Raw genomic sequence first — 15,964 nt, forward strand, 5'->3', positions numbered from 1 at the left:
ACAGGACTAGGGACGCAGTCTTGGAGCCGAGGGGCTTGTCCCTTGATGCCCAGTATGTCCTGACTGGGGCCAAAATCTCCCCCACACATCCTGCTGACACCTCGTCTCACTCCTACAGTTCCAGCAGACCTCGGAGCACGCGCTCTTCTCCTGCTCTGTGGTGGATGTTTTCTCCCAGCTCAACCAGAGCTTTGAGATCATCAAGAAGCTGGAGTGCCCCGATCCCCAGATTGTGGGGCACTACATGCGACGGTTTGCCAAGGTGGGCACCTGCCAGGGCAGGGGTCAGCACCACCCCTGGGACCCCAGTGCCAGCCTGGCTGGGGCTCCTGGGCTCTCTGTGCCCCCTCCATCCAGCTGTGGGCAGCCAATATGCTACCAACACACCCTGGGACACTCCCAGCTCTGCTAGCACAGGATATTAATTAATTAATTATGAGCTAATTGATGAGTTATTTTCTTAATTAATATAGATTAATTAAAACTGGCTTGCAATATAGGAGGGAGTTGCGTGCAGGCTTGGTGGCTGTTGCCTTTGCAGCTGTGCTGGAGCTGCCCATGGAGACCACTTGTGCTGGATCTGCCTTCCAGTGGCTGTGCCCATGTGGCTCCTGCTGCATGAACATGAGCCAGGTGTGCCCAGGTGGACAAGGAGGCCAATGGCACCTGGCTTGTACTAGCAATGGTGTGGTCAGTAGGACCAGGGCAGTGGCTGCCCCCCTGTGCTAGCACTGCTGAGGCCCCACCTCAAATCCTGGGGTCAATTTGGGCCCCTCATGACAAGAAGGACACTGAAGGCTGGGGAGGCTCAGCCTGGTGAAAAGGAGGTTCAGGGGGGACCTTGTGGCTCTGCACAACTCCTGACAGGAGGGGACAGCTGGGGTGGGGTCAGGCTCTGCTCCCAGGGAACAGGGACAGGAGGAGAGGAAATGGCCTCAAGTTGCGCTAGGGGAGATTTGGGTTGGATGTTGGTAAAATGTCTTCACTGAAAGGTTTGTCGAGTCCTGGCACAGGCTGTGCAGGGCAACAGTGAAGTCACCATCCCTTAAAGTGCTTAAAAAACATGTGGATGTGGCACTTGAGGATATGCTTTAGTGGTGAACATGGTGGTGGTGCTGAGTTGATGGTTGGACTTGAATTTATAGGGCTTTTCCAACCTTAATGATTCCATGATTCTGTGTTCCATGAGGCCAGAGGGTATGTATCCAGATATGAGGTTGTTTCATTGCTGTTGGACTAATGGTTTCCTTCTCTCCCTCCTTACCCTTTGTTGCTGCTGTCTGGGTGTCTTCCTTGGTGTCCTGTTTGGCTGCAGACCATCAGCAATGTGCTGCTCCAGTATGCTGAGATCATCTCCAAGGATTTTGCCTCGTACTGCTCCAAGGAGAAGGAGAAAGTGGTGATGTATCTCCCTTTTGCTGTCCTCACATGGTGTCACCTCAACCCCAGGGTGGTTCGGTCCCTTCCTGATGGCAGTTCCTGACACACTGCCATGGTGGCTTCTGTCGCACTATGACATGAAATAACTCATACACACTTCTAAAATCAAAAGAGCAAAAGGAAACAACTTTTATTTTTGACCTCGCAATATATAGAATTCCAAAAGTAACAGTGGATTGGAGGAAGAAATTGCTAGTTCTCCCACCACACTGGTCAAACTAACAGTCTATTAATTCTCTCCTCCCACAAAGAAGAATGCAAAACAATCATTATTTACATGACAGTGCATGAGAAACTCCAGTAGAAATAGGTAAACATCAGAAGGTATAGAAAACTTTTAAAAGAACTTTAAAACTTTTAAAAGAACAGGGTGACAGGCTTCCATGTCCTCATGTCCAAGGTGGGAGGGTCCTGGGGCTGGGGGCAGCTGTCCCAGCCATATTTATTGGTGCTGATCTTCCTCTCCATCCCACCCCTCCAGCCCTGCATCCTGATGAACAACATCCAGCAGCTCCGTGTCCAGCTTGAGAAGATGTTTGAAGCCATGGGTGGAAAGGATGTGAGTATGGGGGGTTCCAGCAGGGAGCCCTGTGGGGGGTTGGATCATTCCCTTCCCCCCTTGCCCAGTTCCCCAGTGCTGGGAGCAGGCCCCTTCCTCAGTCCTGTGTGGGGTCACACTGTCCTGCCCCATGGCACCCTGCTCTCCCACAATATCGGACTGAGAAGGGCTTCACCCTGCCCAGGGATGCATTTGGGATGCAGAAACTTCCCTGAGGGCTGGTTCAGGAACCCTGTCAGCTTCAACAACTTCTTTCTCCTGCAGCTGGACACAGAAGCCAGTGATATCCTCAAGGAACTGCAGGTGAAACTTAACAATGTCCTGGATGATCTGAGCCGAGTCTTTGCCACCAGGTACAGCTGGGTGAGAGGTCAGGGGCAGTGGGCAAAGGAGAGGTCTGGGTGTCTCGAAGCTGTGGCTGGGGGCTCTGGGGGGATATGCTGAGCTGCCTGCATGTTGTGGTCCCCAGTTTCCAGCCACACATCGAGGAGTGTGTGAAGCAGATGGGTGACATCCTGAGCCAGGTGAAGGGCACCGGCAACGTCCCCGCCAGCACCTGCAGCAGCGTCGCGCAGGATGCTGACAACGTGCTGCAGCCCATCATGGACCTGCTGGACAGCAAGTGAGTGTGGGGGGCAGCTGGAGCCCCCACCCTGCCCCTCCTGGCCTCGTCAGGCAGTGCGAGGGACATGCAGAAGGGACATGGGAGGGGTGACACGTGGGATCTCCTCTGCACAGCCTGACGCTCTTTGCCAAGATCTGCGAGAAGACGGTGCTGAAGCGGGTGCTGAAGGAGCTCTGGAAGCTGGTGATGAACACCATGGAGAAGACCATTGTCCTACCCCCACTCACAGACCAGACGGTGAGTGATGGGCAGAAGGACCAGGGACCCTGAGACACAGGTGACTGACTGGGGCCAGTGTGGGACATGGCTGGCCAGGTGCCCTCACTGGCATGTGAGAGGGTGGGGACTTCACTGACATCTCCAAACTCTTGTCCAGCTCCTGGCCAGGGAAAGGATGGAAGAGAGATAGGTCATCCTTGCTCCAGAACCTTCTTGGTTGGCTTTGGCAAAGGACCTTCCTGCCACCTCCACTGTGGCATCAAGAGGGGACACTGGCCCTTTCTTATCCATCCTTCCCTCAGAGCTGGGAGAGCATCCCATGCCACACTGATCCACACTGGCTGTGGGCATGCTCCCTGTGCCAAGAGATGAAGCCAGGGGCCCCTGGAGTTTGGGGAGACGCTGCCTGTTCACCTTGCTGAGGGGCTGAGGGTTTCATGAGGATGGGGGGACATATTCCCCAGCAGGGCTGAGCTGTTCCTTGCTCCTGGGGGGTTTAGGAAAGCAGAGCAAACCCAGGGAATGGTCCCTCTCTGAGGCTCCATATCACATTGCTGTTTTTCTGCTCCCCCTGCACCTGAAGCTTCCTGAGGTGGTTCCTTCAAAGTCAGGCAGGAAAGGGTGACACTGAGTGCTCTCAACCAGCCACACACCTGTCACTCTTCGGTGGCTTTTGTCACCATTACAAAACTCAGGCTCTTCCTTGGAGTTCCTGGAGCTGTCTGCCTTTATGTCACCTTTCTGGGACTGTGGAGCTCCTGTGCTGTGTCTGTGAGGGACAGCACAGTGACGACATGTCAAATGTCAGCCCTCAGTGGTGCCACCTCACTGTCACCATGTCACAGCCCTGAGCCTGGCTCAGGTCAGCCCCACGTCGCTTCTGACCGGGCTCACACACCCTTGGCCAAAGGTGGCCAAATCTCATAGGAATGCTGGTGCCACTGAGTCGCAGTCCCCATCCCAGTCTCTTTCCAGCTGGGCTGTGGAGACAGTGCTAGGGCAGAGGAGAGGGCATGGACACATGGCTCTGTTGGGTGTTTTTCCTGAGGGCAGACAGTCCCTGGAGAAAGCTGTGCTGGGACTGGTCCCTCGGGCAGGGGACATCTTGCCCACATGTCCCTGGGTGCTGGCCCACAGGGTGGCTGGACAGGCTGGTGGTTTGGGGGTCCGTGTCAGAGCCGAGTGTTGACTGGGGTCCCTGGAACTGAGCCCCCTGGGGCATAGCCCTCCCCCGACAGTCAGGAGGGACCAGGCAGGTGAGGATGGGGCTCCTCGGGGGCTCTGGAGGCCTGCGGTGCAGTGGCAGGGCAGTGACACTGAGTGCTGTGCCTGGGGGACACCCATGGCGCTGTTGGGGGTGGGGGGAAGCCAGGGCTGGCGCTGGGGAGGATGGAGGAGGCGGGGGCCGACACTCACGTCACGGTTGTTCTCTCCAATTGCTCCTCTCGCCTCTCAATGGCAGATGATTGTAAGTACGGCAGCTCCCTGTCTGTCTGTCTGTCTGTCTGCTCTGTGTCGGTCCTGGCCTCGCCGGTTCTTGTCTTGTGTGGCTGCCCGTGCCCTGCCCACACCCTCCTTCGGCTCCTGACCTGGTCCAGCTCCTGGTCCCCACCCCTGCCTGGCACTGGCTCCTGGCCGGAACATGCCAGCCCCTCCGGGATGTGGTGGGTGGAGAGGTCTTGGACAGATTGGCAGTGCCGGGATGTGGGGAGGGACAAGGGGGGGGTGATGGGGTGGGAGGGGACGGTGGTGGCAGTGCCATGTCATCAGGGTCTGCCCAACCTGGGCTCCATGCTGAGGGGAGGAATACTGCGGGAGGCACGAGCAGGGGGTGGTGTGTGCCTGGAATCAGGGCTGCTCGTCCTTTCCCTCGTGCCTCAGTTTCCCCTTGAGGCCCTGGCTGGGGTCTGGCTGTGATGGGGGTGAGGGCAGAGGTTTTCCCTGCTGGGAGGAGGAGGAAGAGTCTCTCGGGGGGGACACGGTGGTCCTTGGCCCGGGTGCTCAGTGTTGGGGCAGGCTGCTGGCACAAGTTGTGAGGCTCCTTCCCTGATCGGGGTATGACCCTGGGAACCTGGACTGCTGGTTCCCTTCTCGGCATCGCTGCTGGGTCCTTGCATGGCTTTGACTGAGCAGTTTCCTTCTGTCCTCTTCTGACCAGTCTGTGGCTGTGGGTTTATGCCCTTGGAGGCAAGGGAAGGGCAATTCCCCCCTACAATCCTGTCCCCACCCCTGTTGTGACCCAGGCACCTGTGCAGGAAGAGCAGTGGGAGCCAGCTGCTGGGTGCTGGTGCCAACCCCTGCAGGGACAAACACCCCTCTGCTGTCCCCCAACACCTTTGGTGTCCAACAGCAGCATTTGAGGAAGCCTTGGGGGCAGCGTGGGGCTGAGTCTCCCCTCAGATCTCATGGGGACCTCATGAGAACCTCATGGGGACCTCGTGGGGACCCCATGTCCCAGCTTTGCTGCTCTGTGGGAAAGAGCAGTGTCAGCTCTGTGTGGTACAAGCTCCTCTTGTTCACCCATCACCCTGTGCCGGGGCCAGAACCCCTCCTGGGCCAGAACCCCTCCTGCCATTTGGCCGTACCTGTGCTGCTTGTTCCTTCTGAGGCTTCCCAGCTCCCCTCTCCAGATTCCATGCTCCCCTCTCCTGACTCCAACAGTCCGTGCTGAGAGCCGAGTTCATCCCCCCCATGGCACTGTGGCTCATTTCACACAGTTCCTCTTGCCTGGATCAGTGTGGGGCTGACACTGGGCCCAGCCCTGCACAAACCAGAGCTCTGCGTGCCAAAGCCAAATCCCAGCTACTCCCTCCCTGCTCCCTCCCCAGTGCTGGGAGCACCTGCCAGAGCTGAAGCAGGATGTGTGGGGGCACCAGAGCCTGCCCACACACAGCTGGATCCTGTATTCCAGCAAGGATCATCCCTCACGGATTCAGCATCTCTGTATCCCAGCAGTTTCCCAGTGTGAGGACAAGTTCTCCAGCAGTGCAACATCCTGCTTCCCAGTGGGGATCCAGCACCCTGATGACACCAGGCCCTCACTGAGTATCCCGTGGGGACTGGTCCCCCACTGGCTGTCCTTGAGGAGCTCGTGATGTCTCTGCCACCTGTGCCCCTGTGTCCTGTCCCATGCTGTCGCCCCACCCCACACTCAACCTCTGACATTGCTTCTACAGGGCACGCTCTTGAGAAAACATGGCAAGGGGACAGAGAAGGTAAATAGCTGTGGGCTCCGTGTGTGTCACTGCCCCGGGGCCACACCTGTGGTCTCACACCCGCCTGCTGTGGAGGTCCAGGCTTGTCCGTGCTTCCTCTGTTGTGCTGTCTGGATGTGCTGTTGCCTGCGTGGTGTTGTGGTGAGGTGTGCTGTGCTGTGTGCTGGGGACAGCCCCAGTTCTGTGTGTCCCCGGGGTAGGGAGCGGGGGCTCTGTGGCGTTCAGTCCCCGTGGGGCAGATGTGGGGTGTCGCCCATCCCCGTGGAACACTGCCCCACAGCCCTCAGCACCAGCTGCCTGGTGGGACAGCGAGGGGTTGAGACCCTGTGCATGGGAGACCCTCCACACAACCCCATCCCACTGTGGGAGCTCAGGAAGAGGGGACCCTCTGTGCTGGGCCATGCTGGGCACAGTGAGGGCCCCAGGGCTGCTGAGATCCCCCGGATCTCTGAGCCTGCTCCCCCTTCCTTGCTGAGCCCCGGCCCTGCTCCAAGGGCTTTCTCCAGCATATGGGCTCTTGCCCTGTCTGAGGGCTCCTCACCACAGGGTGGGGGCCCGGCAGTGACCCCAGCCTGCTCCCCAAATCCTGGTTCTTGGGAAGAGCCATACCAGCATCCATCTGGGCAATGCCTGCGGCTCCCTCTCCTCTCCTGGGGGACACTGGCTCCTGCCCAGTTTACTGAGTGTGCTGGGCGAGCTGATTCCCTCTGATCCCCCAGCCCCAAATGGGGTGGGGAGCAAACCTGCCTGCCCTCAGAATAGACCTGGCACACTCATCACAGCTTCACCAGTGCGGGCACGGGGCTGAGAGCCTTTGCAGCTGTGAACTGGTGCCCAACCAGCGGCACCAGCGGAGAGCTGGGCAGAGCCAGAGGAGAGTACAGGGCCAGAGCCCTCATGGCCAGGGGATGTGGGGGGCCTGGAGCCGCGGCCGAATGCTGCTGGGGCCACCAGTAACTGTCCCTTGCTGTTCTCTTCCAGAGCAGGGTGAAGCTGCCCAGTCACACTGAAGTAAGGACATGGCTCTTCTGCTCCCCACTTGGCACTGCTCTCTCCCCTTCCCTCCTCCCTGTCCCTTGTTCCTTGTGCTCTGGGTTGGGGGCTCCCAGCTCAGTACAGTGTCCTGTCGTGCTCTGTTTTGGGGACACCAGTGTCCCCAGCTCCCAGCCTGTCCACTGACTAGGGGAGATGGGAACAGTGAGGTTGGAATTAATGAGACAGAACTGGGTGGGCAGAGGGGTGGGCACAAAGGGTTAATGGGGGCATACAAAACGTGGGCATGGAGGGGGCAGACCCCTGTAAAAGGTACTGGTTAATGGGAGAGATGCTGAGGTTCCTGTGCTGGGAGGGACTGGAACTACTGGTGCTGGGAGAGGGAAGGTAGTGGAGGTCTCTGGGCCCCAGTTTATGCAGTTGCATTTGCACACTGGAGGAGGAGAGCTTGTGCTCAGCCCAGTCGGAGGTGCCAGCCCAGGGCAGTGAGCAGGATCTGCCCATCCAGGGAGCTGTTGTGCCTGTGGGCACCACGGAATGGCTCCATGGCCCCTGCCATGGTGGGGGCACAGGCCAGGCAGAGGCAGCCCGGGTCTCCCACCTGGGGGACTCCCTGGGGTGCCAAGGGGCTGGGAGCCTCCCTAGGACTGCTGGGGCTGGGCAGGGCTCCGTGTGGCTGGGGGCTGTTTGGTGCCTGTGGGATACAGGCTACATCCTCCCCATGCCCGCTGTCCCTCGCTCTCTGCTCCCACCGTGTCCGATGTCCGAGTGGTCAGTGCCGTGCTGTGCCAGGCCCTGCTGGATGCAGGAGCAGGTGCTTGGAGCACAGAAAGCAGGATTGGACTCCTGGGCTGAGCTGCTTGTGCTGAGCAGAGCCAAGGGTGACGCCAGGGTGGCGTCCTGCCCTGGCGTCCTCAAGCCTGCAGCCTCACAGCTGTGCTGAGAACTTGGGGCTGCCAGCCTGGTACCTGTGTCACCTTCCTGGCTGCTGTCCCCTGGAGCCTGGAGGAGCCCCTGGAACTGCAGCAAGCTTCTGGCATGATGTGCCCAGCCTGGGCATGCCACCCCCATCCCCCCTGCTCACCAGGGCTGTCCCTGTTTCTTTGCTCTCTGCAGGGCACACAGATGATTTTCAATGCGGCCAAGGAGCTGGGGCAGCTTTCCAAGCTGAAGGTGAGGGCTGGGGGGCTGGGCTGGGGGTCACCGAGCTGAAGATGAGGGCTGGGGGTGCTGGGTTGCTCTCTGTTCCAGGGTGGGTGCCAGTGCCACTGCTGCCAGGACCCAATCACTGCCCCCGTGCTGGCTGGGCTGGGCTGGGGGCAGCGGGGTCCTGGTCCTGTGCTGAGAGCAGGATCTGTGTCCCCCAGGACCACATGGTGCGTGAGGAAGCCAAGAGCCTGACCCCGAAGCAGTGTGCCGTGGTGGAGCTGGCGCTGGACACCATCAAGGTGAGGCCACTCTGGGGCATTTGGGGTTCCCCTGGGGCTCTGACCCTGAGGCCCAGGCACAGGGAGCACCAGCGGGACCCTGTCAGAACTGCTGAGCATCCGGAGGCCTTTCCCCCTCCAGCAATACTTCCACGCCGGCGGCGTGGGGCTGAAGAAAACGTTCCTGGAGAAGAGCCCTGACCTGCAGTCGCTGCGCTACGCCCTGTCCCTCTACACCCAGGCCACAGATCTGCTCATCAAAACCTTTGTGCAGACCCAGTCGTCGCAGGGTAGGACACGCTGCCCTGGCCCCCGCTGGGCCCTCGTCCTCCCCAGGCTGTGCCACAGCCGGGACCCACCTTGGCTCCATCCCAGTGGGGCTGGGAGTCCCAGCCAGGCTCACGGTGGGGAAGAGATGGGTGGGGTAGGAAGTGCTTTTTCCTCCCGTGCCTTGCAGTTGAAGAGGGGCTGTAGTGCCTAGTAGCAGCTGCCTGACACTCTCCAGTTCCCCGCCAGCAAGAACAGTGGGTCCCCAGTGCCAGGGCATTGCTGGACTGGCATGGAAATGGGGCCTGTGGGTGGGGGGGAGGTCACCCTCTGGCCAGGTGTCACAGTGTTTGTCTGGATGGCCCCAGGCACCCAGCCCAGGCCAATCACAGGGTCAATGGGATCCGGATGCTGTGCCAGGGCCTGTCTTGGGCATGCTGGGTGCCCAAGGCCCTGATCTGGACTCTGGGATGCTGGGGTGCAGTGCAGGATGCTGGGCACCTTCCAGGGCAGGATCAGCTCTAAAGGCTGCCTTTTATTCTGTCCCTTGGCTGCTGGAGGAGGGCCCTGAGATGCTTGGTGGTGGTCACAGGCCATCGCAGGGTGCCCCAGCCAGGCTTGTCTGCGTCCTCGGGGAGTGGGACGTGCATTTGCTGTCCGTGAGTCTCCTTCAAGGGACATCTGTCCTGTCTGTGCCTCCTGTGCCAGCCGTGTCGGGGGTGTGGGGTTGGGTCTGGTGGGTGCCAGCACCCCTGGGTGTACCCTGTCCCCAGGAGCCCACACTTGGAGCTGGGGGTGCCTGGCACTCCTGTGTCGCTGCAGTGTTGTCCGGGTGCTTGGCCGTCAGTCTGTCTGCGAGATCTGATCTCTCTTTCTCTTTGTTTCCCCCCCTCCCCACTGTTCCTGTTCCCCATGCACATCATCTCCTTCCTCCTCTCTTCCTCATCTCCTTCTCTCTTCTTCATCTTTCCCTCCTCCCTTCTTTTGCATCTGCTCCCTCCTCTCTTCGTTGTCATCTCCTTCCTCCTTCATCTCCTTCCTCCTCTCTTTGTGTACTCTGTGCCATGTCTCTGTCTCTTTCTCTCTCCTTCCCACTAGTTCATGGTGGGAAAGGGATTAGGTTTACCCTTAGTGAAGAGGTTTATCCTGAGAAGGGTACGTGTGCTACTCGCCCACCCCTGCACCTGCCTGCCGCCAGCCTGGGCTAGTAACAGTCCCAGCATCGCGGGCTGGGGTGGGCTGGGGACCCCCCAGCATTGCCGGCCTTGGGGACCCCCAGAATGGGCAAACTGCCGATCCCAGGGCTGCTTTGGGGGGAGTTTGGAGGAACTGTGCTCAGCCACCCCCAGAGTGGGTCAGGGGCTGTCCCCATGGGAATAGGGGTGTCTGCCCGCACGCTCTGGGCACCCCACATTGTCCCCAGCACTGCTGCCTGGTACAGCACTGCTGCACCCACTGTGACCTCCCCCTGGGACATGTGGCCCTAGGGGAGGCCATGCCACATCCTGTGCCCTTCCTGCCCACCCTGCTGCCCTAAGGACCATTACTAGCCCTGCTCCAGCGCGCTCCGTCTGCCTGTCCTGGGGTGCAGGGAATGAGCCCCCCGCAGGCCCTGCTTGGCCTCCATCACACCCTGCTGGGGGCCGGGGCTGCACCCCCGCTTGGCCTTCCATGCCCAGACCCCCCTCCCCACCCGCCATCGCCTCCATCCCGGCTCAGCATGTGGGGTTGGGGGCCGGGGGCTGGAGGGGAATGTGCCATCGCCAGCCTTGGCCTGGCCTGGCACCCTCAGTGACATGTGGGGACGTGTCCTCCTTCCACTGCTATTCCCACCCTGAGAGCTGCCCACTGAGCCCTGTTGGATCTTCGTTGCCCCATCAGACTCACAGAGCCTGTCCCTCTGCCTTGCACCCCCATCCTTCACCCACGGGTGCATGCACAACTCTGGGGTGGCGTGGGGTGGACTGACCTGTTGGCCGAAGGTCACCCAAGGTTCCCAGGCTTGGTGTGGTCCGTGGGATGGAGGGGTACGAGGGGGCGGGTCAGCCTCGAGACACTGGTAGGGCTGTGGCTGCCCTGGCTGGGTCCCTCCTGCCCAGGGCTGTGCCCATGACACTGTCACCCCTCTGTGGCCAGAGCACGGGGAGGTGGGCCACTGTCCTCTGCCCCATCCTGGACAGACCTCTCAGCCCTGCCTGAGCAAGGGGGGGTTCACAGGGGTGGGATGGCAGAGGCAGCGTGCTGCTGGGGGTGTCCTGCCATGTCCATCACAGCTGCTGCACCCGCACTGCTGTGCCCACAACCCTTTGGGACACACCCTGATGCCCATCCCTTTCCACCCCGCGGTGGGTGACCTGCCTCCTCAGTGGGGTTAGTGTTGGGCAGGGCATGTCAGGAACATTGGGAAAAGAGGCACTTCCATCTCCTCCCTCTGTCACAGGCTCTGGCGTGGATGACCCCGTTGGGGAGGTGTCCATCCACGTGGAGCTCCTGACCCACCCCAGCAGTGGCGAGCACAAAGTCACCGTCAAAGGTGGGTCCTGCTGGCTGGGGTGCCGGGGTCTGGCTGGTGACAGCGCTCCGTGAGCCTCACCTGTCCCCTCCTTGCAGTGGTGGCTGCCAATGACCTCAAGTGGCAGACCTCAGGCATCTTCCGGCCCTTCATCGAGGTCAACATCATCGGGCCCCACCTCAGTGACAAGAAGAGGAAATTTGCCACCAAATCCAAGAACAACAGCTGGGCCCCCAAATACAACGAGAGCTTCCAGTTGTGAGTGGCACCATGGGCTGGGGGTGTGGGGACAGGCTGGGGGACGTGTCCCCAGCACATGGGGACCTCCTGAGGTCTGTTCATCCCTGATGGGTTTCTTTAGGTATTTTCTCATTGGTAAAAGCAGGGAGAGGGGAACAGGAGTAAAAAGGAAAAGGCTTTTCTAGGGGTGCGGGTGGGGGCACCAGCCATGTAGGGGCTGTTCTACGGCCGGGCTAGGGGTGAAGAGTGACCCGATCTGCCAACACTGCCCGTCCCTTGCCCCCCCTCAGCACGCTGGGGATGGAGACGGGCCCCGAGTGCTACGAGCTGCAGGTGTGTGTGAAGGATTACTGCTTCGCCCGGGAGGACCGCACCGTGGGCATCGCCGTGCTGCAGCTGCGGGACATCCTGCAGCGCCCCGGCTGCGCCTGCTGGCTGCCCCTGGGCCGCCGCATCCACATGGACGACACCGGGCTCACCGTGCTCCGCATCCTCTCGCAGCGCAACAACGACGAGGTGGCCAAGGAGTTCGTCAAGCTCAAGTCGGACACGCGCTCAGCCGAGGAGGGCAGCAATTAAAGTCCTTTGCCCCCCCCCCTCAGCCCTCGGTCCCTGCTCCCGGCCCCTGACAGAATCCTCCAGCCGTGCATAAGCCATAGGAGTGGCCACAGAGGAGTCACTGCCGCGGCACTGGGGAGGGGGTGCCGTGGCTGCAGTGACAGACCCTCCCCTCCCTCCCCGGCCACGATGGCCGGCTGACAGCGGTGCCGAGCACAGCCAGGCCCCCGTCACACCCCGCAGGAAGGTGCTGGTGTTGGGGGGGAGGGCTGCAGGGATGGGCTGGAGCCGAGCCTGGCTGAGGGGAGCAATCTGCCCTTCCCCAGCCTGTCTGAGATGGAGGAACCCCAGTGGCTCATCTCTGAGCCTCCGCTGTCCCACCCAGCCCCACACCTCACCGAGTGACACAAGGAAAGGGCTGCGGGGGGTGCGTGTGTCTCGTGCCATGTGCGGGTGTTGGTGAGTGGCTGGCACAGCGTGACGGCCCCTTGTCCCCATCCTTGAGCATGGTGGTGTGTCCTGAGGGCAGGGCAGCTGCCAGCCCTGAGCACATACGTGTACATATGTAAATACCTGTACATACAGGGCAGCTGGACAGGCTGTGTCCTGCACCCGGAAGGGCTATTGGGGCTGTTGGGTTGGCGGGTGCAGCCCCCGCGGGCCCTGCACAGGGTCCCCTCCCTGGCTGGCAGCAGCATCACCAGGGTCGGGAGCAGCAGGGAGCAGCCCCCGGCCCATATCCTGTCTTCCCTGCCTTGCTGCCACCGTGGGCTACCCCACTGCCCCCCACAAGGTGCCAGGGCTTGCGGAGGCAGGGGCTGGGGGCATCCAAGCAGAGGGAGTCGTTCCTCTTTGCTCCGGCCAGTGGGGACCAGCATCCCTGAGCAATGCAGCCCGTGGGATTTCCTTGGCGCAAGCAGAATCCTTCCCACCCCACCCCAGAGAAGCCTTCCCTCCAGTCCCCCAGTAAGCACCAGTTCTGTGCCCCCCAGTTCCCCAGTGAGCACCATTCCTGTGTGCTAAGTGGTGTGCATGTCTCGTGCGAGTGCCTGGGAGGCCTGGGTGTGTGGTGTTGGGGTGGCCACCCCAGCTGGCCAGTTTGCCCCCAGTCCTGGGGCAGACAGAGGCCTCATGACCCCACAAATGAATACAGCTCTCTCAGCCCCCTCCCATCCCAAAACAGGGTACCCCAAACGGCCCCCATGCTCCTTTGTCTAGAGGGTTTGCCTGGGACCAAAGGGTTTCACTTTGCTCTCTCGTTTCTGTTCAATGTTTACACCCTTTTCTACCGGCTGCTCCTGCACGGCCGGGCTGGGGCTCGGCCCTGCAGCCCGACCGTGGTGCCCTGGCCCTGTGCCCCTCCCCAGACCGTCCTGTTTGGCATGTGATTGAACTGACCAATTCTGCTCCTGTAGCACAGTGTCACCGATGCCTGTGTGTCTGTCCCGCCCACCGTGGCGGCTCCCATGGATGCATGACAGTGAGATGTTTTGCACTATTTTGAATTTTTTGGGCTCTGTAAAAATATTTTATTATAACTGACATTAAAAAGCACACCCTTCACTGTGGCTCCTGTGGGGAGTTGGGAGGGGATGGGCACCTGGGGGCATTCCCACCTCAGTGCAGCACTTCCACCTTTAAAGGGAAACCCAGGGATATCCAACCTCAAGGTTAACCAGCTCCAATGATAACCAGCTCCAAGGTTAACCAGCTCCAAGGACCAATAGCCCAGGGATGATCCCTGTTGCCACTCAGCCTCCCTGAGGGTGCCTTTGCCAAACCAAGGACAGGTGTTAAATGGAATTGCAGCATCACAGAATCCTGGAACATCCTGAGTTGGAAGGGACCCACAGGGATCATCAGCCCAGCCCTGTCCCTGCACAGCCACCCCACCAAGCCCACCCTGAGCATCCCTGAGAGCGCTGGCCAAACACTCCTGGAGCTCTGGCAGCCTCGGCGCCGGGACCATTCCCTGGGGAGCCTGGGCAGTGCCAGCAGCCTCGGGGGGAAGAACCTTTCCCTGAGCTCCATGCCAAGCCCTGGCACAGCTCCAGCCCTTCCTGGCCTCCTGTCCCTGGCCCAGAGCAGAGCTCAGCCCCTGCCCCTCTGCCTCCCCTCGGGAGGAGCTGCAGAGCTGGGACAGATGTGTCCTGGGAAGTTGCACTGCTCCCCAGCACAATGCTGATAATTCCCAGGCATGGGAGTGATCAGGACAGCCAGCACAGCTTCACAGAGGGCAAAGCCATCCCTCGCTGGTCTTATGGCCTTCCATGATGGGGTGACTCCATCAGCAGATAAGGGGTGAGCTGTTGATGGCACCTGCCCAGACTTCTGTGGGCTTTTGACACAGTCTATCAAAACAGTTTCCCCACTAAATTGGATTGATGTGGATTTGATGAATGCAGGGCCCTGATGACCTACAGAGAGAGCTGCGGCTGTTCCTGGGCTCTGGCAGAGTCCTGCCTCACCCTTGAGAATTGTGGGGCTGTCACCAGGCTTTGCTAGAAACATGGAATGGCTTAGGCTGAAAAGGACTTTAAAGCTCAAGTCCAACCCCATCCTTGTTCTTGGCTCTTGTCTTTTTCCAGTGGTCCTTGATGGATACACCCTTTCTTGAGGTTTTCTACATTAATTAGCTTTAATCATCATAGTTTCTCGTGGGGCTCCTGTGCCTGTGTGAAAAGAGAGCAGAGGTTCCCTGGGAGGCCATGGTAGCACAGGCTGTGCCCCTGCAGCCCAGGGAGGTGCATGGGGAACAGAGATGGACCTGCAGCCCCTGGAGGAGCCTGAGCAGAGCAGGGGATGTGCCCTGAGGGAGCTCTGAGCCTGTGCAAAGGCTGTGCTAGGACAGGCCCCCGGGGCTGGAGCAGCTCGTGCAGAACCTCAGGGATCCATCTGTGGTGGAGGCTCCTGGAGTTCTGGGCCCATGGGAGCCCCACGCTAGAGCAGGGGAAAAGGAGGAGGAGGAAGGAGCAGCAGAGACATGGGGTGATGGACTGAGCACAACCCCCATTGCTCATCCCCCTGCACAGCTGTGGGGGAGGAGGTGGAGAATTTGGGATGGAAGTTGAGCCTGCAGAGAAGAGAGAGGTGGGGGGAAGAGGTTATGTGATGTACTTTTATTTCCCATGATCCTCAGAGGAGTTGATTAACAATTGAAACAATATAATCATTTATGCACCAGCTGCCCACTGTAGGCAGGACAATAAATATAATCCATGAGAGAGCTGCCCTCAAACCCTGTTCAGTAAGTCCAAGTGAAGCTCTGAGCGAGCCTGGTGGCCTCTTGCTCTGTGAGCTCTGGAATGCAATGCAGGGCCCTGGAAAACCCAAACCCACCTCAAGTGGGAAAGTGGAGTCCCTCCCCACCAGCAGGACCTGGTATAACCAAACCCCTTTAAGCCTGGAGAAGAGAAGGATCCAGGAGAGCTCAGAGCCCCTTTTAGTGTCTAAAGGGGCTCCAGGAGAGCTGGAAAGGGACTTTGGACCAGGTGACTTTGGACCAGGGCCTGCCAGGACAGGACAAGGTGAAATGCCTTCCCAGAGGGCAGGATTGGCTATTACTGGTCCATCTTCCCACCATCAAATCTCACCTCAGCCACACAGTGGAAAATAGTTGGGTTCTTGAATTTAAATTCAAATCCCTCTGAGGCCTGACTCTCATGACACTTCATCCTACCACCTTCATGTACCTCTCAGTCCTGAGGTTCCCAAAGCCACTATAACTCAAGACCAGGACACAGCATTTTCATGGAAACAGTTCATCTACTCTTGAAATAGATCCTGTTTATGAAGAAAGGAGGAGGCTTGTCTTCAGGAGATACTGCAATTCCTCAGGTCTGGAGAGAGGATGCTGTGGGACAGTGTCTAACTGGAACTGCGCAGGTGTTCAGGGAGGAGTGTACAATT

At 59.6% G+C, this 15,964-nt stretch overlaps 1 protein-coding gene across 6 annotated transcripts in view; it reads left to right on the forward strand.

Annotated features, from left to right (window-relative positions):
* Nucleotides 1–13,618, forward strand: part of UNC13A (unc-13 homolog A) — a 37,503-nt gene extending 23,885 nt beyond the window's left edge. For 4 of the 6 annotated variants that reach the window (XM_053965715.1, XM_053965713.1, XM_053965711.1 and 1 more), the window contains 12 exons: nucleotides 119–262; nucleotides 1,316–1,399; nucleotides 1,922–1,999; nucleotides 2,264–2,352; nucleotides 2,469–2,621; nucleotides 2,738–2,861; nucleotides 8,168–8,224; nucleotides 8,419–8,499; nucleotides 8,621–8,768; nucleotides 11,186–11,278; nucleotides 11,356–11,515; nucleotides 11,788–13,618. In XM_053965715.1, the coding sequence (XP_053821690.1) occupies nucleotides 119–262; nucleotides 1,316–1,399; nucleotides 1,922–1,999; nucleotides 2,264–2,352; nucleotides 2,469–2,621; nucleotides 2,738–2,861; nucleotides 8,168–8,224; nucleotides 8,419–8,499; nucleotides 8,621–8,768; nucleotides 11,186–11,278; nucleotides 11,356–11,515; nucleotides 11,788–12,076 (1,500 nt within the window). In that variant the 3' untranslated portion in view covers nucleotides 12,077–13,618. Of the gene's footprint in view, nucleotides 1–118; nucleotides 263–1,315; nucleotides 1,400–1,921; nucleotides 2,000–2,263; nucleotides 2,353–2,468; nucleotides 2,622–2,737; nucleotides 2,862–6,019; nucleotides 6,059–7,039; nucleotides 7,070–8,167; nucleotides 8,225–8,418; nucleotides 8,500–8,620; nucleotides 8,769–11,185; nucleotides 11,279–11,355; nucleotides 11,516–11,787 lie in introns of all 6 variants that reach the window. The other 2 variants (XM_053965714.1, XM_053965710.1) reach the window with 2 other exon arrangements.
* The last annotated feature ends 2,346 nt before the right edge of the window (nucleotides 13,619–15,964 follow it).

Source organism: Vidua chalybeata, chromosome 27 (assembly GCF_026979565.1).
Source record: "Vidua chalybeata isolate OUT-0048 chromosome 27, bVidCha1 merged haplotype, whole genome shotgun sequence".
NCBI classification, from domain to species: domain Eukaryota; kingdom Metazoa; phylum Chordata; class Aves; order Passeriformes; family Viduidae; genus Vidua; species Vidua chalybeata.